We start from the raw sequence: 26270 nt of genomic DNA, 5'->3' as shown, positions 1-26270 counted from the left end.
TATTGATTACTACTTTTTTTTTTGTCATACAAACACACTCACACACACTAACCTAGCCACCACTGCTAGGATTCGAACTTGTGTGGCTTAGGTTTGAAGCAAATACTTTTATACCAAGTCCCAATATCTGGAGCGATCTTCTGTGTGATGGACAGAATTGTTTTGGGTTTACAAATGCTAAATGGTATATTTTTGTTTTTGGAAGCTTATTTTAAAATACACAAAAATGGAGAGGATTAATTAAAAAAAAAAGTTAATAAAGTAGAAAAGGGAAAAACTAAACCACTTAAAATCAAGATAATAAGGTTTTTTTGGTGACTAATTAAGATAATAAGGTTTAAATATAATAGAAGTTACCAATTTTATATTAATTTTTTACTTTCCAAATTTACAAAGCTTATTTTAGATTTTTTTTTCAAAATATTTATAAGACAAACAAACAAAAAATCGAAAAAACATAGTATTACGATACATGTAAATCATATATCATACCATCTAAACAAAATAAGTAAATCACTTGTATTTATTTCAATTCAATATTCTATAATCTATATACTAAATACTTTTTTTTTCATCTTTACACAACATAATATTAAGTACAATAAACAATAATATATACTATATTTATCCTATAATTAAATTATTCGATAGAAGTATTTTCATAAATAAACGGTATTGCTTGTAGTCCAGAAAGAAATTGATTGAGAGAAAAAAGGATTAGGTCACGAAACCGAATGGTATTGGAGAGTGCACAGCCGCTAGAAGAGGAATCTCCCCAAGAAGAAGACTTGAGGCTTCGCAGCGTTAAGAAAGCAAAGCCGAATGGGGACGAATCACTGCCGGATGCAGATGACAACGTAGAATTTGTTAGAGACAGAGAAAGTATGATCATAGAAAACCCTAATTCCAGCCAGGGGATTCAATCGAGTGAGAACAAGAGCACCCCGCTTGATGGGTGTGGACTGAGGATGAAAGATCCGGAACAAGTAAGTACATACAAGGACAGGTTGATGTCGGATGATACGGGAATTGTATTGTCTCTAACAGAAATTATGCAGTTAGTGGCTGAGGATTATGGTTTGGAGGAGAAGGAGGATGTGAATCTGGAAGAGGAGGCTCCCTTCAATCCAAAATCGGTAGTGGAAGTCTCCTTTGAGGAATATGATCAGTGGTGCAAACCATGGAAACTTTCTCTCATTGTGAAGCTGCTTGGCAAGAGTCTAAGATTTCGAGCGATGGAGGCTTGGATTCGGAGGGCTTAGTCACGGAATGGAGATCTCAAAGTAATTGACTTAACAGGTGATTTCTTCTTAGTGAGATTCATGGATGAAGGTGACTATCGACATGCCTTATTTAAAGGTCCATGGCAAGTTGCAGACCACTATCTGTTGGTGCAGAGATGGAGGCCCCTGTTCCAACCTTCAAATGATTTTGTCCAAAAAATTGCGGTTTAGGTGCGTATTTCCGAACTGCCTGTGGAGTTGTACACTGATAAATTTCTATGGAGAGTTGAGGAAAAGATAGGAACAATGTTAAAGATTGACCAGAATACTTTCATTCATTCTAGAGAAAAATTTGCACGTTTGTGCGTGGAAATTGACCTGAGGCGCAAACTGGTTCCAGCAATCAAAGTACTGGGTCGCGACTTCAAAGTGGAATACGAAGGACTACATTTAATTTGCTTCGGTTGTGGCCGTTATGGTCATAGAGTTGAGCTATGTTCAGAAGGAGGGACAAGGAAGGAGAAGATTCAACCACCGTGCACTGATGGTGGTGGTCAATCAGAAAATGTTTCGAAGAACTTGGTTGTGAAATCCGCTACCTTGGTGCCAGAAGCTTCGAATTCAGTTAATCCAGTTACAAATATTATGGGAAGGAATATTGGGGTGTCAGATCTGAATGAAGATATGAAAAATGGGAACACCTTGAATTCTTTTTGGCCTTGGATGATAGTTAAGAGGCCCCAAAGAAAAAATATGAAGAAAAAAGTCTCTGGGCCTGATCTAAACAAGGGAATTAATGTTGCCATGGGCTCAAGGTACCAGGTTCTAGACCAAATAGAGAACCAGGAGTCGACACAAATGGACTTGGTGGGTAGGCAGAATGAAGCTCATCTGGAGTCCAGGACCAAAAAACCCCAGCCCAATAAAGCTGCTATGCTTGCAAAACCTGCCACAGTAGGAAAAGAAAATAAAAAACCCACTCAAAAACCTCATACTAATCAGAGTAAGGGGACAGTAGGAAATACGAGTGTGTCTACTTGGAAGGGGAAGGAGATAGAAGGTTCCAGTTCTACAGAGGTCCACAATCGGAGAAAGGAAAATTATTGGGATTCTATTAATTTAATTAAACAAGCTCAAAGCATGGGAGGTAGTGACGGTTGGGAGTACGGGATGTTTCCTGGGGTTCAAACTCACTTACCATCCATGGAAGCTTATGCAATGGTGGAGCAGCTTCGCCTCAAACCTGGAGTGAGCAATTCGGCGGCAAATCCCCCTGACCCAGGAGCAAATCAGAACGTAAATGCTAGTAAGTCAGTTTCAGATATATCCCCTATTGGGGTGCTTTCAGAAAACATGGTGGCAGATATCGCCACAGGTGCTACGCCTAATGCGCAGTAATTTCTGGCTGTTTGGTCCCTCGTCTCCTTTTATTGCTGCTTATCATGAATATAATAAATTGAAACTATAGAGGTGTAGATGGTAAAGGTTTCTCCAGATTGATGAAGGATCTGTGCAATAGATTTCATTCTGGTTTTCTTTGTTTACTTGAAACACATATCTCGGGGGCTAAAGCGAAAAAGGTGGCTCAAAAATTTGGTTTCCCGAATTGGCATCTAGTGGAAGGATGTGGTTTCTCAGGCGGGATCTGGCTTCTGTGGAATGGCAGTCTCTGGGATGTTAATGTTATTGAGTCACATAGGCAATTTATTCACCTTAGAGTTTCTTTTTGTAATGAACAATACTGGTATCTGATGGTAGTCTATGGTTCACCTCATATTGGACCAAGATCCGAATTGTGGGAAAATCTGCAAAGATTAGGGGATCTGGTGCATGGTGATTGGTGTGTGGGGGGTGATTTCAATTGTGTTCTCTCATTGGCAGATACAGGGGGTGCCTCAAATCTCTCCAGGGATCATGCTCGCTTATCAAATTGTCTATTTGAATGTGGTCTCCAAGACATTGGCTTTCAAGGACAACCATTTACCTGGCAGAGAGGTAGTATTCGAAGGAGATTAGACAGGTACGTTGCGAACCCTTCTTGGGTTCAAAGATTTAATCATGCAGTAGTAAAGCATCTTCCAAAACTAAAATCTGATCATGTGCCATTATTACTCGATTTGAGATCTGCAAATAATCCTGGCTCCTCTACTCGCCCATTTCGGTTTATTGCAGCATGGATGACTCACAACAATTTTAATAACTTGCTAAGGAGTAGTTGGGATGTTGATAAACAGCTGGAGGTAAATATCTCTACTTTCATGGAGGCTGCTAAAATTTGGAATCGAGAGGTGTTTGGTGATCTTATTAAAAGGAAAAATCGGCTACTGGCGAGATTAAATGGTATATCTGCTCATCTCAGTTTCACGCCGAATCCTTTTCTTGATAATCTTCAAATCCAATTGTGGAAGGAATTGGAAACTTTGCTTATTCAGGAAGAAGTCTACTGGAAGCAATGTTCTAGGTGCAAGTGGATTAATTATGGTAATAAAAATACTGCTTATTTTCATAGCACAGCATCTTCCAGGAGGAGAAGAAACAGAGCAACTATGATTGAAAATGCAGAAGGACAATGGATCGATGATGTGCAACAAATTCAAAATATTGGAGCACAACACTTTCTAACTTTGTATACTGATGATGGGAATTGTGAGAAACTAAATGCTCCAGGCTTGTTTCCGACTCTATCATATGAGGAGCAAAACCAGCTAGGAAGAATGGTGACTGTTGAAGAAATCCAATCTTCTATGTTCTCTATGGGAGCCTGGAAGGCGCCGGGGCCTGACGGCCTGCCTCCGATGTTTTATCAAAGCAACTGGGAATCTGTTAAAACCTCAGTGGAAAATTGGGTTTTCTGGGTTTTCAACAATCATGAAGAAATTAAAGTGGCGAATAGCACTTATATCTCGCTTATCCCGAAGATTGACGCTCCAGAAACTTTTAGCCACTTTCGACCTATTGGGCTTTGTAATGTTTCGTATAAGCTCATTACAAAGATTATCTCTCATCGGCTAAAACAGGTCATGCCCAAATTAATTGGCCCCTCCCAGTCAAGTTTTGTCCCTGGCAGGCAGAGTGCATATAATATTATTATAGCCCAAGAGGCCATCCATTCCATGAGGATCAAGAAAGGTGCTTACGGTTATATGGCTATTAAGATAGATTTGAAAAAAGCTTATGATCTTTTGAACTGGGAGTTTATCAGGGATACGTTAATTGAAGCTAGACTGCCAAATAATCTAGTTGACCTGATCTCTCATTGCTATTCGTCTGTGGAGATGAAAGTCCTGTGGAATGGTATCCCGTCCATTTCTTTCACTCCTTCCAGAGGTATTCGACAGGGTGATCCTATGTCACCGTATCTCTTTGTTTTATGTATAGAAAGACTGTCTCAGACTATCTCCTTTGCTCTTAATCAGAATTTTTGGGAGCCAATGGTTTTGAATAGAGGTGGGCCGAAACTCTCCCATCTTTGTTTTGCTGACGATATTGTTCTATTCGGGAAAGCTTCCATGGAGCAGGTTGAAGTTGTATGGGGAATTCTGGATTTGTTTTGTAAATGTTCGGGTCAAAAGGTAAATTATGTTAAATCCTGTGTTTACTTCTCTAATAATATGTGCTTCGCTAGGAAAAAAGAACTGAGTGATGCTTTGGGAATGAGGCTAACAAACAATATGGGTAAGTACCTTGGAGTCCCTCTCCTTCATGGTCGTTCTAAGAAGGAGGACTTTCAATTCATATTAGATAGAATGGCTAATAGACTTAGTTCGTGGAAGGCTAAAAATCTTTCTCTTGCGGGCAAAGTTACTCTCACCCAATCAGCACTGGCGTCTATTCCTTCCTATGTCATGCAGACCATGAAACTTCCTCTAAGCATTTGTGATAGCATTGATAAAATCTGCAGGAATTTTTTGTGGAGAAGTGTTAGCTCGGGGAGGAAACTTCATCTCATGAGTTGGGAGAAAGTTTGCCTTCCTAAAAGCCAAGGCAGTTTGGGCCTCAAACCGGCTAGAGTGTTGAATAATGCAAATCTTATGAAGCTGGCCTGGAAATTAATCCATAATAAGGATGCGCTATGGGTAAATATAGTCCGTAGCAAGTATGAATGTGGTGATGACTCCCTGCCACTTATCACAAAACATCTATCTTCATCTAATGCTTGGAAAGGTATCTTTCATGTTTGGAAGAAGTTTGCTGACAACCTTGTTTGGAGACTTGGGTCCGGTGAAAATGTTAACTTCTGGATTGATCATTGGATGCCAGGGGTACACCACCTGATTGATTTTGCTCAGCCCGAGGTGGTTTCTGATATGTTGGAGGAACGGGTGTGTGACTATATATCAGACCAGAGGTGGGATCTCAATCGAATTGCAGTAGTCCTAGGCGATGATTGGATTCTCGTTTTTAGGTCGACGAAAACACCTGAACCAGAGATGGGAGAAGATATTCTAGCCTGGCTGTTGACACCAGACGGTGCGTTTTCTATCAAGTCAGCTTGCTCTCTCTACCTAAGCCCTTCAGATAACTCTAAAGCTAAGTTGTTTTCGAAGATCTGGAAGCTTGAAGCTCCCCAAGGCTGCATATTTTTTGCTGGCTTGTTGCAAATGAGGTCCTATTAACAAATGAGATTAGAGTCAAAAGAAATATGGCCCAGGATGGATCTTGTGTTATTTGTGGTGAGGCAACCGAATCGATGCTCCATGTGATCCGAGACTGCAGAGTCGCGAGACAAGCATGGATGAGCATTGATGTCAGATTGAGAGTTGGTAATTTTTTCAACACCCCCCTCCTCCCTTGGTTGTTGGAGAATTTATCATCCCAATCCCTCTTCAAAGGGGTTCACTGGCCCCTCCTTTTTGTATGCACAATGAATGCACTCTAGTTTCGTCGAAATAAGGTGATCTTTGATAGCGATGAGGCTGTAGCAGAGAATAGCATTCATTTTTTGGCCTTCCACTTAGCGAAGGACTACTCTTTGGCACAGCTCGAGCTTGTTTAGAGCAGGAAGAAGGTTTGCAATTTCATTGAAAGACAGATCAAATGGAAGCCACCAGATCACCCGTTTATTAAGCTCAACACGGATGGCTCTGTGTTAGATGGAGGAAGAGCAGCTTGTGGTGGGATCCTAAGGGACTCTGATGGAGGATTTATAGCTTGTTTTAGTGCGAATTTGGATGGCGAAACAGTGACGACAACGGAGCTTTGGGGAATTTTACTAGGCTTGGAGCTAGCTTTGAATATTGCTTGCTCTCATCTGATTATTGAAGCAGACTCCCTTGTTGCAGTGAAGCTTTGCCTCCAGGAGAAAATTGACTTACATGCTACTAGATCCTTAGTCTTGGCTATCAGAAACAGATGCAGCAAGCTTACTAGTTGGAATATTCATCACCAATTTTGGGAAGCAAATACTTGTGCTGATAGGTTGGCTCACTTTGGTCATAGTCTTTCATCTGACTGTCATATTTTTTTCAATATGCCTTCTTGTATTTCCTTAGCTTTTCATGCTGATTCTATAGGTATTTCTCTCCCTAGAGTAGTCTCTCTTTAGTTTTCTTATTTTTTTGGGCACTTTTGCCCCGATGTTCATAAAAAAAAGTATTTTCATAAATAATTTTGTAACCAAAGTTTTATATTTCATTTCTTAATTAGTAATTTAATATACAAATGAATAGAGAAATAAACATAGTTATTAAAATCGGATCGGATGAATCGATTTGATTGAAAAATTAGTAAACCGACAATATGATCGATTCAAGTAGAAATGTGGACCAAACAAACTAGTATTGTAAGCAACTAACATTGCTATTAGGCTATCTTGCTGTTTAACACTTTATATGCTAATTATTAGAGAAAATTTCACTCCCTTCTCCTACAAGATGCTAAAATGACACTTCCCTCCCCTTTATTTATAAAATGTACATTTCCCTTCCTTATAACTTTTAAAAAACCCCTTTTTTAATCTATTTTAAATTTTTTGTGTTAACTAATACTAATTTTATATATTTTTTTATAAAAATACCCTTTAACAAAAATTTTATTTTTTTATCATTAAATTTTACTTACCAAAATACTATTTAATAAATTATTTTTTATTTATTAAATTGTATTTTTACTAAAATATTTTTTTTAAAATTTAATAATTAAATTATTTTTTTCTAAGATACCCTTCAATAATTTTTTAATTATTAAATTATAATTTTACCAAAATTTTTGTTAATAATTTTTTATATTTTACTATTAATTTTTTGATATCAATGTATATTATTTTAACACTAAATAAAAAAGTCTTACCATTGTTAATATGTATAATTAATATGTATAACAATTAATAATCTTACTAAAATTTTTTAATATTAAAATAATATATATTGATATCAAAAAATTAATAGTAAAATATAAAAAAGTTATTAACAAAAATTTTGATAAATATTAATTAATAATTAAAAAATTATTGAAGGGTATCTTAGAAAAATAATTTAATTATTAAATTTTTTTAAAAATATTTTGGTAAAAATACAATTTAATCAATAAAAAAATAATTTATTAAAGGATATTTTGGTAAGTAAAATTAATGACAAAAAATAAAATTTTTGTCAAAGGGTATTTTTGTTAAAAAATAATTTATTTTTTCTTGAAAAATGTATAAAGTTAAAATTAGTTAACACAAAAAAATTAAAATGGATTAAAGAGGAGGTTTTTTAAAAGTTATAAGGGAGGTGAATATACATTTTATAAATAGAGGGGAGGGGAGTGTCATTTTAGCATCTCGCAAGGAGGGGAGTGAAATTTTCTCTAATTATTATATATATTAATATTATAACCATAGTTTTAAAAACCAAATCGAATCGGTCGGTTCAATTGGATTAACCAAGAATCGGTCATCAGGACAGTTCGATTAACCTCAAGAATCGTCTAACAAAAAATTGGTCAAAAAACCGGTCGAATCAGCGATTAACCGATGAACTGGCGAAATCGGCCGATATTTTAGAGGTCTTTCGGTTTAGTGAAGCCCTCCAAAACAGCGTCGTTTTGACTTTTATGAAAAAAAAAACCCTAAATGACTACCCGAAAAGCAACCTAGTCCTCCCAGGCCCTACTCATCTCCTCTCCTCTCCTCTTTGAAAATTGAAAGGACAAAGAAAAAACCCTAGGCCCCCAGTCCCGTAGACCACAGCCACCGCCCATCGCAACCTCCATAGCACCGCAGCACTGCGTCGTTGTCATCGTCGAGCTCTCTCTCTGTGTTCGTCAGCGTCGTCGGCGTCGTCTCGTCATGGGAAGTAGGGTTGAAGATTCTGTCGTCGTCGTTTTCAAGCTCTCTCTTCTCCTCGCCGTCGCCATCGAGCTCTCTATTCTCCTCGCCGCCGTCGAGCTCTCTCTTCTCCTCGCTGTTGTCGTCGAACTCTTTCTTCTCCTCACTGTTGTCGTCGAACTCTCTCTTTGTCGCCGTCAAGCTCGCTCTCTATCTCTCTGCCCCTTCCTCTGGTCAACATTAAACACTACTTCTTGAATTTGTTTTTGTTTGTTTTGTACTATTGGTCTGTTGTTAATAATACTGATTGAGTTGTTGGGTTAGTTCACTGATTCTAAGTTGCTGAGATTTTGTTAATTTCTGATTATTCTGAGTTATTGAGATTGCATAATAATATTGTTGCTAGTTTTCTGATGTCTCTCTGTCCCTTCTTCTAGTTAGCATTCAGCATTAAGCACTGTTTCTTGAATTTGATTTTGATTTTTTGCTTGTTTTGTACTGTTGATTTGTTGTTAATAATACTAATTGAGTTGATGGGTTAGATCACTGATTTTGAATTGCTGAGATTTTATTAATTTTTTATTATTCTTTATTTGTTATATTTTGTTATAATAATATTGTTGTTGGTTTTTGATTTTCTAATTTTGTGTGTTAATTTTAATGATGTCCAATAATCCCAAATTGGTTATATGCTTTCATATATTAATGCTGGTTTATTATACATCGAAAATGCTATGCTTTGATATTTTAATAGTTATTAGTGAATGAAATAATAAAATTTGTTTCATTCAATAAAGTTATAGTTATTATGTGAAATTGTAAAATTTTAAATTTTATTAGGTTAAAAATGGTTAAATTTATATATTTAAAATTATATATATAATTTTTAATAATTTTATTTAATATTTAATTAAATCAGTTGAACCTCAATTAGATCATTAAATCAATGAACCAGTCGCCTTACCAATTCATTTATTGGACCGATTTTCCCAACCTTACTTATAACATTTTCATTACTAATTTAATTTCATTTTAATTTTTATCACTCATTCTTAAATATTAAATTAATTATATTTTTAATTATATACAAATTAAAAAAATAAAAAAAAATTATTCATCACAATATATTTTTTTAATAAATACTTATATATAATATATAATAATATAATAAATTATTAAAATATAAAAATAAAATTAAAAAAACACTTATTATAAAAATAATAATAAAATTTTATATAATTATTTAATTATGACTAAATTAATCTGTTTAATCTATAATTTATTGGTTAAATCAATAATTCGATTATTCAATAATTTAATCGGTTCGATTACTAATTCGGTTTTAATAAAATAGTGTAAAGCGGGATAATTCATCGAAACACATTAAATTAATTTCTTAATTAGCATTCTCAAGTGTAACGTATTTAGAGGGATGATTCTATAAAGCACGTGTTTGTGGATGATTTTTTTATTAATAGACTAGTAATAACAGCAAAATCCTTAAGCCAGTGCCAGCTAAATATTAGAAGAAGCCAACGGAAAATGAAAACTATCCACTCCAGATAAGTTTATAACAATGGCGGCTATGCTATTTATTAGCACCAAAAGATTTTTGCTGCACAAGTTAGCAAGATTAAATGCTAATAAATACAACTAAAGTCAGAAGAGAGAGAAATTGTTTAAAACCAAACGCAACTTTGGTACATTGTTTTTACTAAAATTTGGATAAAATACTTGGCTTGGAAGTGGAAAAATATTCTTTATGAGTATTTTAATTTTATTAAATTAAATTGTTTTGCTTAAATATTAATAAAAATAAGTTTAAAATTATTAAGTATTTGTATGAGATATTTTGTCTAATTCAAAATAAACAATTTAAATTTTCCTTGTAAAAAAATGATCAAAATAGTTTCATTATTTTCTTCGTTTTAAGCTTAAATTTGATTGATGATAAATAAAATTTAATTTGATATCAAAATTGTCATATATATAATTCTTTTATTACATACAGAAATAAATATTTAAAAATAAATGAAACACCAAATCAACTAATATATACTTTAAAATGCATTGCATATAAATGATTGATTTTGTTAATTAATAATTTTTATGTGTATAAAATATAATTGTTAAAAATCAAATATACTTAAATTTAGTCACCAAAAAAAAAAATATACTTAAATTTTAACAACTTAATTATATAACAATACAAATACAAATATAGAACAATAACAATACAAATATAGAACAATACAAATACAAATATAGAACAATAAGTTGAAAGGGAAAGATCACATGACGGCTTTAAACCCAGTGGTGAGTTACGGTAGATTATGGTTTCGTACGGAGCCACATTTTGGCCTCCTTCAAATAAGTAAAAAAACAAAATTGGCTACGTCTACAAAATATTTCAACGCATGCTTAAATATGTAATTCTAATAAGGTGGAATTTTAGTTAATTTCATGTGAAGTTGATAACTAAAATAATTATTAAATAATAATTTAATTAAATTTATTAAATTATTTAATAATTCTCAACTATTAATTTTACGTGATTTTAATTTGCATCTGAGTTTTTACCGCTAATTAATAAGGATGCAAGTTGACACAATCCACAGTAGCAATACACATACCTACATGCAAGTATGAATACGATACCGCACCCCCAGAAATTAAAGAACAGTAGTTAATCCTAATCTAAATACTTAATTCATACTCATCAATAAAATATGTTAATTAATACTTTCGTATAGGGATAAACAAGTTACAGTACTATACATTTAATCATTTTTGTTTTGAATTTATTCACTAACTCTGACTTTAATAATATCACCTAGTTAGTGACAGTTCTAATTGCGGCCTTTAATGATACCTTCAATAAACAGTTAAACACACACATAATAATAACCTGTTAAGAGCTTACCAACTCTAAAAGGATTTATACTACTGTTAATTAGGATAAATATAAGAGAGAAAATTTTTAAAACTTTTTATTCAATTCATGCATTGGAAAAAAAAAGTTGTACTATAAAAAAATAAATTTACATTAATAATCTTAACAAATATTCATATAAATATTTATTAGTGAGATACAAGAACACAATAAACTAAAAAATTTATAAATATGAATTTTATTAACAAAATCGTCTTAGAAAAACAAAATCTCTTAAAAATTAGTTAAAACTCATTATTCAAATATTGGATAAAAATAAAAAAATAAAAAATCTGTGATATTTTTAATTTGTCATTCATCATGCACTTAATGTATAAAAGATAAAAAATACTACTTATATATTAAAATTAGTCAATCATATATTTACGTATAAATATATTTATTTTAATTTATTTTTAATATATATTTTATATTTTAATTTATATTTTATACTAATAATTGATTTTGAGAGTTCATTTTAAATTTCATGTAGCATTACTCATAAAAATATATTTTTTTATATTAAAAATATGTAGGATATATGATATCCTTAACATTTTCAGAAAAACGCAATTTTTTTATTTTTAAAGTAAGCAATGCATCCAATGGATTGAAAACAGAGAGAAGTGTTGAATATTAAAATCCTTTTGTTTACATTAGTCAACAAAACTCCTCTTATAAATAGGACGACATTATATCATAGAATTTGCGTTCTTACATTACATTCAAACACAACCACACACAAACTCCTCTTATTTGATTCACAACATTTTCTGGTGGAACCGTGTGTCCACTTTTGGCTACTGATGGCATCATCTGAACTTATAGAAGATACCATTAATAATGTCACGTTTTGGCAATGCTTGGTTAACGTTTTTAGCAAGATTATTGCTAAGGTGGTTAGTGTGATGTTGCAGCTGAAGAAACCGGGAGAAGATGATCCTAGAAGGCTCATTCATTCTTTCAAAGTTGCACTTTCCATCACCTTAGTTTCTGCATTTTACTATGTTAAACCTCTCTATGATGCTTTTGATTCAAATCCCATGTGGATAATTATCACCGTCATCCTTGTCTCAGAATTTTCCGTAGGCAAGTTCGTTTAATTAAACTTGTTCATTCAATGTATTTGGAGAATTGTTTTCTAGTTCAATAATATATTAACCAAGTCTTATATATATATATGCGTGACACATGCAGGGGCAACACTTGCTAAATGTTTCAATAGAGGTTTGGCAACGGTTTTGGCTAGTCCTCTTGGACTTGGATGTTATCACTTGGTTAATTCAATAATGGGAGGGCACATTGTGGAGCCATTACTTCTAGGAACCCTAATTTTTATCATAGGTAATATACCTTATCAATTGAATATTATATACTATGTAAGTTAAAATTGTTTGATTAATGCGAAAATTGAATATATGCAGTTGCAGGAGTGACATATATGCGGTTTTTATCTCAAGTGAAAGCAAGATATGATTATGGATTCTTAGTGTTTATCTTAACATTCTGCATGGTATCTGTACCTAGCTATCGAGACGAAGATTTACTAGATACAGTGAAGAAACGAGTGATCACAATTTTCGCAGGTGTTTTAATTTCTGTATCGGTGTGCATTTTTGTATACCCCATATGGGGAGGTGATGATCTTCACAAGCTAGTGTCAAAGAATCTTCACAAATTAGGAGATTCTATTGAAGGTACTTCTATCTAGTAGATATAATATCATTCGATTTTAAATGAAGTTAATATTTTATAGGTTGAATTATTCTATTGGTCCTTATAATTTTACCAAGTTTGTAATTAGGTTTATAGATATTTTTTTTCAATTGAATTTCTATCATTACTTTTAATTTTAAAATTATGTCATTTTTAGTGTAAAAAATATTAAAGTTAACTAAATGTTTCTTCGTAAATTAAACGTATTCATAATTAAAAATCTAACTAAATTTTTTACTGTATGTATTTTAGAAGAAATATTTTGTTAATTTTAACGTTTTTTGACACAAAAAAGACTTCATTATAAAATTAAAAGTATGTAGAGACCTAATTAAAAAGAAAAAAAAGTATAAAAACTTAATTAATAAAAAATTTAGTAAAATTATAAGGTTTAAGAGAGCGATTAAATTCATTTTATATTATATGTTGTGTATTATATGAAATAGCTGGGATATTTTCCTAATGGAATACAAATTTATATTGCAGGATTTGGAGATGAATATTTTGGGACATCAGATGGTGAAGAATCTAATAAGTCAAAGCTTCAAGCATATAAAAGTGTTCTTAATTCAAAGCAAATTGAAGAAAGCTTGGTAAGAATAATATTCTAGACTGACGAAATTATTAACAACTTTATTATATAGTAACGTAATAATTTGATTTATTATTATATGATTATATATTTTGAAGGTGAATTTTGCAAGGTGGGAACCGTGCCATGGTCCTTTCAGATATGGTCACCCTTGGAAACAATATTTGAAAATTGGAAGCTTATTAAGGCAATGTGCCTACCTCATTGATTCTCTTATTGGCTTCCTTGATTATACCAGCAAGGTACTAAAATTACAATTAGTAAGAAAAATAAACTTTTTAAATGTGATTAGTTGACATTGTAAAAATAATTTGAAATGTTTACGTTTTATATATATAGACTCCATCAGAAACAAAAAGGAAAGTGGAAGAGGCATGCATCCAAATAAGCAAAGAAACAGGAAAATCTCTAAAGGAATTATCAGTGTCAATCCAAAAAAAGATTTCACCATCATATGCTGCAAACCCTAGCATTGAGAAATCTAAGATTGTTGCAATGAACCTCAAGTCCATTCTCAAATCAGGGTTATGGGAAGGAACCAATATTCCTCTTATGATTGTGATTTATTTGCTGTTTGATGTGGTTTCTTGCACTGAGAAACTCGCTGAGTCAATACATGAATTATCCATCCAAGGAAAATTCAAGAAAAAAGACAATAAAGTTGCACCAAATTATCCAAATTGTCCTCCTCATCTTGATGAACCGTGCCATGGGGACCAAGAGAAGAACATTGGTGTTCATCATGTTATTACAATCAACTAGCCTCCCTTGTGTTAACATACAATAAATCCTTAGTTAACAATAAATTAATCAATCTGTTAAATGTGGGTTTGTAAAATAGAAATAAACTTATTAATAGGGAACTTGTCTTGGATCAAAATTTGCACAAAAAAAAAACTGATGCTTATATTTTGGCTACTCTTTCTTAAGACTTATTTTGGATGACCAGATGTTTATGTAAAATTGTTTATTTAATTTACATATTCAATGTTTTTCATCATTTACTGAAATCATTGTGAATAACAACTATATTCGTATTTAATTTTTAGATTAATTGATTGAGAACAATTTTTCAGAATCTTCAGCTTCTTTTGTCATTTTTTTTTCTGAATTAACTCAACTAATTTTTTTTTTTTTTTGTGATTTATGGCCTAATATTTTATTGTTTTAAAAAATTATATTTTATTCTATAAATAGAATAAGACAGAATAATAAGAATAAGATATTAAAAACAAAGACATAAAAATTAATATTCTTATATTTTGTTTTATGATAAATTAGAGTAAATTATAAAAATTTATTTTATTCTTATTTTTTCATATAAAAATTTAAAGAAATATATAATTATAAAAAATTTGATAAAAATAATAAAAAAGCTAAAAAATAAATTATGTGTTTTATTAATATTTTAATATTTTTGTTTATATTTTATCTATCAAATATAATTTTATGTTTTTGTCTAAGTGTTTAGTATCTATAAACAAACGCAGAAAAAAAAAATTAAAGAGTTTATTTCAGTGCCCAAAGTGAGTAAAATTGCTGCGATAATGTAACCAAAAATGTGGTGCCAAAATATTGCATCAAAACACAAGCCTAAGTCAATTAGACATTGCGACCAGCTTTTTATTGACGTGTGATATCTGTCTGCATGAGGTATTCTTAAATTTTATTGTATTTCAAATTTAAGAAAAAGTGATATTTTTAAAAAATATAAAAAAATAAATAAACGGCTTGTTTAGTCTATAGACCGACTTGTTTAATCTATTATTTTTTCAGATTAATCATATTCAATTTATCTAATTTAAAATTAAAAAATATTTAAATTTTTAAACAAAGATTTGTCTATTTAAACGGATAATCGAATTGGTTGGATAAATTTAACCTATTTTGTTGCCCAAAAGTGACAGATCCCAGGAGGATTATTCCGTCCCTAAAAATATAAACTTCTTTAATTAATCTAAAAACAAGCATCTTTCAATGTCATTATTCAGACAAGGAAAGAGAAGGGGTTAAATTGGTGGTCCAATTTAAATCACTTTGATTATTGGACAATTAATCAATAATTTGTTTTCATAACACATAGTTTTACACGTTGGCCTACATTGGTCAACACACTCCCAAGCCATACGCTAATGGAGATTCTTTTATTTTTTTTTAAATTTTGGGTCATAATGTGTGTCCTTTGCGTTGATCTTTTTTTATAAGATAGATTATCAATTAAATATATATATATATATATATATATATATATATATATATATAGAACTAAAAGGTGATCAACCAAAAAGTAAACAACTTAACTAATTTATAATTATATTTAATTAATTTTATTTGTTTTTAATTTATAATATTTGATATTAATTGCTTTCTACCCCAAATTAAAATTCTGAACGATACGTTGGAGAAATAGGGGTGGAGATCACGGAACTTCTAACAATTTCGATTCTTAGTATATAAAAAAATTTATAAAATATATAAAAGAACATTCATTTAGTATGAAAAAGAAATATTCTGATACTTAGTAGAAGAAACATTCTAATACCTAGCATAAATATCATCCACCTAGCTAGATATTTTGGATTCATCCAGAAACATTTTGCTGGTTTTTAGTTGGTACCTCTTACTTCCTAGCATTGTTGAAAAAACATATAACTTTAGTGCAAATACCGATTTTCGTCTACCTTTCTGCCAAATGGATCAATCACTTGTTATTTGCCTTTAAAATTTTTAAAACTTCTTATTCAATTCATGCATGGGAAAAAATAAAAATTGAGTACCATATATTTCAATAAAAATAAATTTACATTAATAATATTAACAAATATCCTTATAAAATACTGGTTAGTCTGTCAGATACAAGAACACAATGAAACAAAAAATTTGATTAATAGGAATTTAGTTAACCAATATTTTAAGGTATTGGAAAAAATTCTTAGCAAAAAAAATATCTTAAAAATGATTAAAAAAGAATTATACGAATATTATTGGATAAAATTAAAAAAATCGTGATTTTTTTTATCTATTCTTAATGCATTGAATGTATAATGGATTGAAAACATAGAAGTGTTGATTATTATAATCCTTTTGGGTTCATTGGTCAACAAAACTTCTCTTATAAATAGGACAATGTTACGTTCTTACATTACATTCAAACACAACACACAAAGCACAATAATAATTCAAAACATTTTGGGGTTGGACTTGTGTGTCCAATTTCGGCTGCAACTAACTGATGATGGCATCATCATCTCAAGTTATAGCAGATACCAACAATAATAATAATAATGTCACGTTTTGGCAACGGTTTGTTGCTAAGATGGTTGGTGTGATGTTGCAGCTGAAGAAACCGGCAGAAGATGATCCTAGAAGGCTTATTCATTCTTTCAAAGTTGCACTTTCCATCACCACAGTTTCTGCATTTTACTTTGTTAAATCTCTTTTCGTTTGTTTTGATAAAAACCCCATGTGGATAATTATAACCGTCATCCTTGTCTCAGAATTTTCCGTAGGCAAGTTCATTTAATTAAACTTGTTCATTTAATGTGTGAGTTTAATTTTGATACACTAACAGTGTAAAACGTTTTATATAGTCGTGCAATCATATTTATTCTTTTGGATAATCATTCACGTCATTAATATAAAATATAGTTATTTTTGCTGATGTGAAATTACGTAATTAAATATATGCATCAAAATTAAATTTTTAATTTATTTGGAGAATTGTTTTCTAGTTTAATAATAATTAACTAAGTCTTATATATGCGTGACACATGCAGGGGCAACACTTGCTAAATGTTTCAATAGAGGTTTAGCAACAGTTTTGGCTAGTGCTCTAGGACTTGGATGTTATTACTTGGTTGATTCAATAATGGGAGGACATATTGTGGGGTCAGTATTTCTTGGAACCCTAATTTTTATCATAGGTAAGATATATATAAAAAATTTGCCTGTTCAATTGAATATTATAGTAATTAATTATTAAAATTATTTGACTAATATGAAATTTGAATAAATGAATGCAGTTGCGACAATGACATATATGCGATTTGTACCTCAAATTAAAGCAAGATATGATTATGGGTTTTTAGTGTTTATCTTGACATTCTGCATAGTATCTCTACCTAGCTACCGAGACGAAGATTTATTAGACATAGCAAAGAGACGAGTAATCACAATTTTCACAGGTGTTTTAGTGTGGATATTGGTTTCCATTATTGTGTACCCCATATGGGCAGGTGAAGATCTTCACAAGTTAGTATCAAAGAATCTTCAAAAACTAGGAGACTCTATTCAAGGTACTTAGTATATATAATATTGAAAGCATTATATTCCAAATGTTTTAGTATTTCAAATGTTCAGTGACTTTAGCTATTGATCTTAATTATGCTTAGATTAAATCTAATTGAGATTAATGACTAAATTAGTAGAACATATAAAATATTAAAACACTTGAAATACTTTAATTTCTATATATATAGTATTATCCAATTTTAAGTAAAGTTATTTTAAATTATATGTTGTGTATGATATGAAATAGATGGCCTGTTATACTGCAGGTTTTGGAGATGAATGTTTTGGAACATCAGAGGGCGAAGGTTCCAATAAGTCAAACCTTCAAGCATATAAAAGTGTTCTCAATTCAAAGCTTACCGAAGAAAGCTTGGTAAGGATATTGGAGAATTAATCAATTATATCTTTTCAGAGAAAAAATTTTAAACAGTCTCTGACAATTATTTTGAAAGACAATGAAATTTTTGACAAAAAAAAATATCTAATTTGACTCTTGAGTTTTATTTTTATGGGACTGATTAGTTCTGTATTAAAAAAAATTTTTGGCACAAGAACTAATCAGTCCCAAAAAAAATCAAAAACTAAGTTAGATATTTTTTTATCAAAAGTCTCGTAGTCCTTTCGAGTTAATTATCAAGGGTCAGGTAAGATATTCACTCTATCTTTTCGTCTAACTTTTTAAAAATTGAGTCAGTTGCCAAATCAATAAAGTTAGAGGTTTAAAATATTTGTAATAAAAATATTTTTTATATCCTTAATCGCTAAACGAGAATATTTTAATCAGTTAATGGATTTTTTTAATCGACTTTTTATTGAATCAATGATAATAATCGATATTTATCATAAATTAGACAAATTTAATACTTAATTTTCGATTAATCGGTTGAATCAAAACCGACTCTTAAAAGTATATTTTGTTTGCTATTCTTGTTATTTTAGACTTACGAAATTGACTACTTTATTATTAATGTAATGATTTACTTTATTATTATATGGATATATATTTTGAAGGCGAATTTTGCAAGGTGGGAACCGTGCCATGGTCCTTTCAGATATGGTCACCCTTGGAAACAATATTTGAAGATTGGAAGCTTATTAAGGCAATGTGCCTGCCTCATTGATTCTCTTACTGGCTTCCTTGATTCTACCAAGGTACCAATTGGATTCTCATTTAGTTTTATTAAAGGTGAAAATTCAGGTGAGGTCGACTTCATGTGAAGTTAATATCTAAGAGCCGTTAGATAAAAAATTAGTCAAATAATTTAACAGCTCTCAGGTATCAACTTCACGTGAAGTTGATTGCACCTGAGTTTCCTCCTTTATTAAATTATAATAAACTTCTTAAATGTGATTAATCTTCAAATAACGTTGACCTTTTATACAGACCCCGTCAGAAATAAAAAACAAAGTGCAAGAGACATGCATCCAAATAAGCAAAGAAACAGGAAAATCTCTGAAGGAATTATCAGTGTCAATCCAAAAAACGATTCCACCATGTGCTGCAAACCCTAGCATTGAGAAATCTAAGCTTGTTTCAATGAACCTCAAGTCCATTCTGAAATCAGGGTTATGGGAAGGGACCAATCTGTTTGAGGATATTCCTATTATGACTGTGACTTATTTGCTGCTTGACGTGGTTTCTTGCACCGAGAAAATCGCTGAGTCAGTACATGAATTATCCGTGCAAGCAAAATTCAAGAACAAAGACAGCAAAGTTGCACCAAATTACCCAAATTCTCCTCCTCATGATCTTCAAGAGAAAAATATTGGAGTTCATCATGTTATTACAATCAACTAGCCTCTCTTGTAGCATTTTACTTTCTCATTATGGGAATTAATCGATCAGTTAATATGGAACTTGTGTTGGATCAAAATGTGATAAGAACTATATATTGTATTTCCAGATTAATTAAATGATAACAATTTTCCAGAATCTGCAGCTTCTTTTTTTGTTGATTTTTTGTTCTTTATGGGCCTAATTACTCTGCTGTTCCAAAAAGATTCAGCCCAACCTTATATGTTGGCCCAAATTATCCATATAACCAAAAAAAAAAACGCGCGCATACGAGGTTGCTAGCCACCAGCCCACCACCTCCATATTCTCATTATTCTCTAAGCATGTGACAGCTCCTATTTAATACTCTTACTTTATTCAATGCTTTAATCATGTATGTCCAAGTTCATTACCTTATTATTAACTTGTTTTCTAGCTGCTCAGGAAATCAAGCCGCCACTTTCATGTACTATATATATTTAAAAAAAAAAAAAAAAAAGAAGGCATGTGATTTAATTATGTGTTTATTTATCTATGCATACATATGTTCTTATTTTGTTTAAGACATTGTTTAATTGTTGTTGGTTGCTTTGTCCGCAACTTGTTTCTTTTCGGTCTGCTAGCCCATTTAATTAATTAATTAATTAAAATAAAGGCTCTTTTTCACTTGTGTCATTTTTGCAAATTGTTATTCAATTCAATAGAAACAGCCATGAGAAGGCTTGTTGAATTCAAAGTTTAAGATTCAAATTCATATATGTAGCCATCATCCTTAAATGCTACAAAATATTTAAAAAAAAATAAAAAAAATTAATTTAAAAATAGTATATATTTATTTTATTTTTATATTTTTTAATTATCATTAAATTAATTAAATCATTTATATATAATAAGTGTTTAATTATAAATATTCTATATATAGAAATATAAAAATTAAATTAAATATAATAATTTTTTATTTTATTTTTTACATTACCGTAAATTCTATAATATACTGTAGAAATGCCTTTTTATATTGGTAGTGGAAGTGCGATGTTAATACTTCTTCAACACTAATAATTATGTTCCATTTTGCCTTTTTTTAAAAGTTGAGTAGTGGTATTGGTAATCCTATTGTATAGGTATAATATCAAGGGTACACATATGCTTAAAGTCAAATCAATTCTATTAGGTAGGAAACTTTGCTTCTCCTCATTGACCTTTCAAATGTATTATTACTATACAGTTCATTATAGTTAGTTATCCTAAGGGTTAAAGAACCTTTTTGTATTTTTTTTTTTAAATAATAATGCATGCATAAACTGAATTCTCAACAACTACTGTTAAATTTTTACAAATTCTGATTGGACTGCGTTTCTTTCATATACTATATATTACTCTATAAACAAAATACTTTTGATCTGTAATAATAATATAAATAGGTGAATGCTACTATGTCATCTCTAAAATAAAAAGTAAATTATCCCGTGTAATATATATAGTGTTTATAATTACAATTAAATTAAATATTAACTATAATACTTAGGTATATGTTTTTTATCTTTTTTTTCTCTTTTGTGATTATTTAAATTTAGTTTAGCACCACCAGTTTATGGTGGTAGTGGTGGTTGTCACTGCCGGAGAAATCTCTTTGCGGGAAACTCATAAACCCATTAACAAGGTGTATACGTATTCAGCTCGTTGCACGTGACAACATTTGTGCTACCGAGATATGGAGAACTTCTCACAACCTCAGCGTATATCTACTGTGCCTCCTCCACCCTCTTTTGTATGGTGATAACATCCTCGGAATTCACTATTCGCAAAACTTGTGTCTCATGAAAGTGATTAAATTCTTGTACATAATTGTCACCTCATCTTGCAAATCTTATTGTTGTCTACAATTCAATTCAACTTGATCTCTATCTCATCGACAACAATCTTTTTAATCTCATGAGGATCCGAATCTACCATCTCTTAAAACTTGTATTTTACATCATCAACAACAATGTCTTTAACTGTGTTTATGACTTGAGGATCTGAAAAATCTTTTTAAATATCTTTATGACATCTGTCATCACGAACCATAAGCTCTCCTCTACCTTCAAGTGTATCAATTGCATTCGTAAAGATTTCTTCCACTTCATAAAACTCATATAGTGAATCACTTTCAATATATATATCATAAGGGATAATTTTAAAGAAGGTATGATAAAATTCATCATATAAATATATGTATATTCTTTAATAAATTATTATTCTTTAAAACTTTTCTAAATTACTATTACCCATCTCATACCCTTGATTAAGTTACACTTTACGACTTTTCTCAATCAGTTTAAGAATTAAACTTATCACATTATTTCTTCTTCTATAGAAGTATAAAACTTCATAAATATATAATTTTAGAAAAAATTAATTCATGCTTCAAAGATAATTTTTTTGTCTAAAATTTAACTATAAGTTGAATTGTTAAAGATGTGATTACTTTGTGTATTAAAAATATGTATATAACTGATTTATATCATTCGGTAATACAAAACAAAAATAATTTATCCTCTAACTTTTTAAAAATGTTACAACTATAACTATTTATTATGTCTCTCCTTTTATTTATAAGTAATTTTATGATATAGTATTAGAATCTTTGTAACTTAAAAATTAAGAGTTCAATCCTTATAATTTTAACACAAGACCAATAAAAGAAAAAAATCTATAAAAAAAATTTAACACGTTAGAAATGTAATAAAGAAAAACTACTAAAAGTAACATTAAATTATTAATTAATCACCATAGTAAACAAAAACATTACCCCATTATAATTATCTCGATACTAACAAACATGCGCATGTGTTAGCAAGAAATTGTGTTATAATGAAATGTCTTATATTATTTAATTTAAGCCATACATACATAGGCATGCAAATGATGCAATTATCTTAGAATTTACAAGAAAAAAATTTTGTGACTCAAATAATTACATCCAATTAAGAAATGATTGTTTCCACCAATAAAAACATACACATACATGCAAAAAATAAGTACAAGTTGTTTATCTGAAAAACTAGTAATAATATATATAAAAATAAGAAGCGCAATGAAAAGAAAGAGAAGCAAAAGTAATTAAGAATTGTAGTGAGTATCAAAGTCTGAATAGTGGTGGAAAAAGCATTGCAATATCACGGAAGCAACATAAAGAAAATGCGCACGCACTAATTTCATTTGAGTCAAGCCTGATAACTATTTGTTTTTATCAGCAGCCATATGCACTCATTAATAACCTTATAAATACCCAACCTTATGCCCTTAATCACAATTAGTAATATACACTCTCATCATATGCAATGGCTTCTCCTATAACATCTCAAGAAAATGCAACATATTTCTCTTGTGCTTGTCAATGGCTTAGACAATTGCCCAAGAAATCATGCAAGAAAGCTACAAATGTTGCAAAGAAAATAAAGAAATCGGGGCAAGATGATCCTAGAAGGATTACTCATTCTCTCAAAGTAGGATTTGCACTCACATTGGTCTCCATGTTCTTCTATGTCCAAGCTCTTTATGATAGCTTTGGTGTCAATGCATTGTGGGCTATTATGACGGTCGTTGTTGTCATGGAATTTTCTGTTGGTAAGTACCTATATATATGTCTTCACCTTTCGTTATCATTACATCATCATTATTATACATACAAATTCAACTATCATCTTAAAATACTAAATATTTATTAAAAATAAATTAAAAAAATACTATTTATTTTTTAAAATTCAGTTTTATCAATTTTTTAAGAATTTATTATTATTTAATTAATTTAAATACTCATTTCACGTATCAATTATTTAAAAAATAAAAAATTACTTATTTTTTATTTTTTTTAAAGACCGAATAAAAAGACAATATTTAAAAAATATTTAATTACAATAATAAATTAAATATATATTTATATATTGACTGATTTAATAACTGACTTTTAGATGTAAATAATATTTTCGATACAAATTAAATAAAAAAATGTTTTTTAGATTTATATATATCTATAGTCTAAACTTCTAATAAGCATGACTTACTTAATTAATTCAATTTTCCATTTATTTCAGGAGCAACTCTTGGAAAAGGACTAAATAGAATGGCAGCAACATTGCTAGGTGGTTTTCTAGGTTTTGGAGTTCAACAACTAGCAACTTTGCCTGGAAAGACAAATCAGCCAATACTATTGGCAATTTTTCTCTTCATCATAGGTACCAAATTAATTAATTAAAAATAATATAATATAATATAATGTATGAATTTATTGATTAATTAAAGAATTCATCATCTATACATTATCATTAATTTATTATTATTGTTGTGTTACAGGTGCGGTGATGACATATATTAGGTGTATCCCTGGAGTGAAAGCAAAATATGATTATGGATTCTCAATTTTCATATTAACCTTCAGTCTTGTATCTATATCCGGTTATAGAAATGATGAGAGTGAAACACTAGAATTATCTTGCAAGAGACTATTCACAATTATCATTGGAAGCATTTTGTCTATGATTGTATCCGCTTGCATATTTCCGGTGTGGATAGGAGAGGATCTTCATAATTCCGTTGCTAAAAACATAGAAAAGATAGGCGATTTCTTAGAAGGTATATACATATCTATTTAAACATCTATATTAATTAATTGTGATATTATATATATGGTGATTATTTTAAATTCTATGTAAGGAAATTAACTAAAAGATAAAACTTTATTTCTTTGTAGGGTTCATCAATGACTCCTTTAATGTATCGGAGGAGAAGAATGAGAAATCATTTGCTGAGGAATATGAAAGTGTTCTTAATTCAAAAACAAAGGAAGAAAACATGGTAAAATTAAATCCCAAGTTTGCTTTTATTTTAGTTTAATGCGTATAAACTAACATATAATGATTTAGCAAAATATTATTCGTACACCAAATTAAAATCAATTATTAAAATTAGTTATCAATGTATTTATATATAAATACATGTATAATTTAATTTATTTTCAACATATATTTTATATTAATGATTACTTTAATAACTAATTTTAGTATATACGTAACATAGTCAATAATTTATTATTACATTAATAAGAAAAAACGTCAAATACATAAACTTACCAACAAGTGCAATCCTTATTGTCTTGTAGGCTAATTTGGCTTCATGGGAACCTCGACATGGCAAGTTTCAATTCAATCATCCATGGAAGCAATACTTGAAAGTTGGAAACTCAACGAGGCAATGTGCTTACAAAATTGAAGCCCTAGATTACCACATTAAGTCTAAGATCCAAGTATGTAATAGAGCACTTCATTCTACCATGCATTATTATTAGGAAAAGTCTAGGAGACCAGCAACTTTGTTAAATTCTGATCAGCATGTAACTAGCAAAGAAAAGTGAGCTATTGGATGAAATCTTACACCAATCTCACACCATTAAAATCATCTTGATGGCTATTTGATGGCTACAAATCACAAAAATTGCTGCCCCCTAGCATTTCTCTTATTATTAATTATTTCTCATTATATAAATCCTCGAATAAAATTAATTAATATATATAGCTTACTTTCTAACATATACATGTTGATTTTTTGTATGTAGATTACACATGAACTAAGGAACAAAATTAAGGATACATGCCAACACATTTGCTTAGAATCCGGGAAGGCTTTGAAGGAGTTATCTTTATCAATTAAATCAATGAAATGCTTATCAAAAACAAATTATAAGGCTCACATTGCAAATGCCAAAGAGGCAATTGAATCCCTAAGCACTATGTTAAAATCAAATCTCTCAGGAGGAGTAGTAGAGGTTAATCTACTAGAGGTAGTGGCAATTGCTGCAATGGCTTCACTCCTAATGGATGTTGTGATTAGCATTGAAAGAATTTCGGAACAAGTTGATGAATTAGCATCCTTGGCACATTTCAAGAGTCATAATAATAATGTTCATGAAGATCAAACAAAAGCTACGAGAACAAGACCGTTACCTTTGCTTCGTGAAGGGATTATGAAACGGTTTTTCCCTCGTGACAAAATGCCACATCATCACAACAACAGAATTCATGAGTCTTCAATATGTTCGCCGAAACAAAATAGGAGTTCAACCATAGAAGTGATTGTTCAGTAATCAATTTAATTAACTAATTAAATACAGTATAAGAGTTTAATTATTCTTTCATTCATAAAAAAGTTGTAACATTATTGTATTATATATATAGTTCTTTATATATACAAATACGAGATATGTATACTTATATTATATATCAATGATATTTTGATCTTTATCTAATTTAATTCGTATAGATTAATTAAAGATTCCTTTATCAATTTAAGTATAATTTGCTTTACATTTATGGTTGACGCATTACTACTCTACTTCACTATTATATTTTCAAGTTTCAACGAAGCAAGGTAGGTATATATGCAACACATGACATGGCAAATACAAAGTTCCATACGATAACGTTGATCAAACAAATTAAAACTTCACACTGCTATAT

The 26270-nt window shown here is 30.4% G+C and overlaps 3 protein-coding genes across 3 annotated transcripts; all 3 read left to right on the top strand.

The window, feature by feature from the left end:
* Window positions 1-12210: 12210 nt before the first annotated feature.
* Window positions 12211-14474, top strand: LOC110265216 (aluminum-activated malate transporter 2-like). Its single transcript, XM_088495287.1, has 6 exons — window positions 12211-12493; window positions 12602-12748; window positions 12829-13101; window positions 13607-13713; window positions 13811-13954; window positions 14052-14474. Exons 1-6 carry the CDS (start codon window positions 12211-12213, stop codon window positions 14472-14474), a joined length of 1377 nt encoding a protein of 458 aa, XP_088351413.1.
* Window positions 14475-16947: 2473 nt separating this feature from the next.
* Window positions 16948-19800, top strand: LOC107610377 (aluminum-activated malate transporter 2-like). Its single transcript, XM_021108086.2, has 6 exons — window positions 16948-17221; window positions 17489-17635; window positions 17735-18007; window positions 18269-18375; window positions 19014-19154; window positions 19387-19800. The coding sequence occupies exons 1-6, from the start codon at window positions 16948-16950 to the stop codon at window positions 19798-19800; spliced, it is 1356 nt and encodes a 451-aa protein (XP_020963745.2).
* A 3299-nt stretch (window positions 19801-23099) lies between these two features.
* Window positions 23100-25897, top strand: LOC107610378 (aluminum-activated malate transporter 2-like). The gene is made up of 6 exons (XM_016312437.3): window positions 23100-23385; window positions 23853-23993; window positions 24112-24390; window positions 24509-24612; window positions 24917-25060; window positions 25370-25897. The coding sequence occupies exons 1-6, from the start codon at window positions 23100-23102 to the stop codon at window positions 25895-25897; spliced, it is 1482 nt and encodes a 493-aa protein (XP_016167923.1).
* Window positions 25898-26270: the final 373 nt, after the last annotated feature.

The sequence above is a fragment of the Arachis ipaensis genome, chromosome B8 (assembly GCF_059453495.1).
Source record: "Arachis ipaensis isolate K30076 ecotype BB chromosome B8, ASM5945349v1, whole genome shotgun sequence".
NCBI lineage: Eukaryota > Viridiplantae > Streptophyta > Magnoliopsida > Fabales > Fabaceae > Arachis > Arachis ipaensis.
The sequence above is the reverse complement of the archived record's forward strand: the minus strand, read 5'-3'. Positions and strand labels throughout refer to the sequence as shown.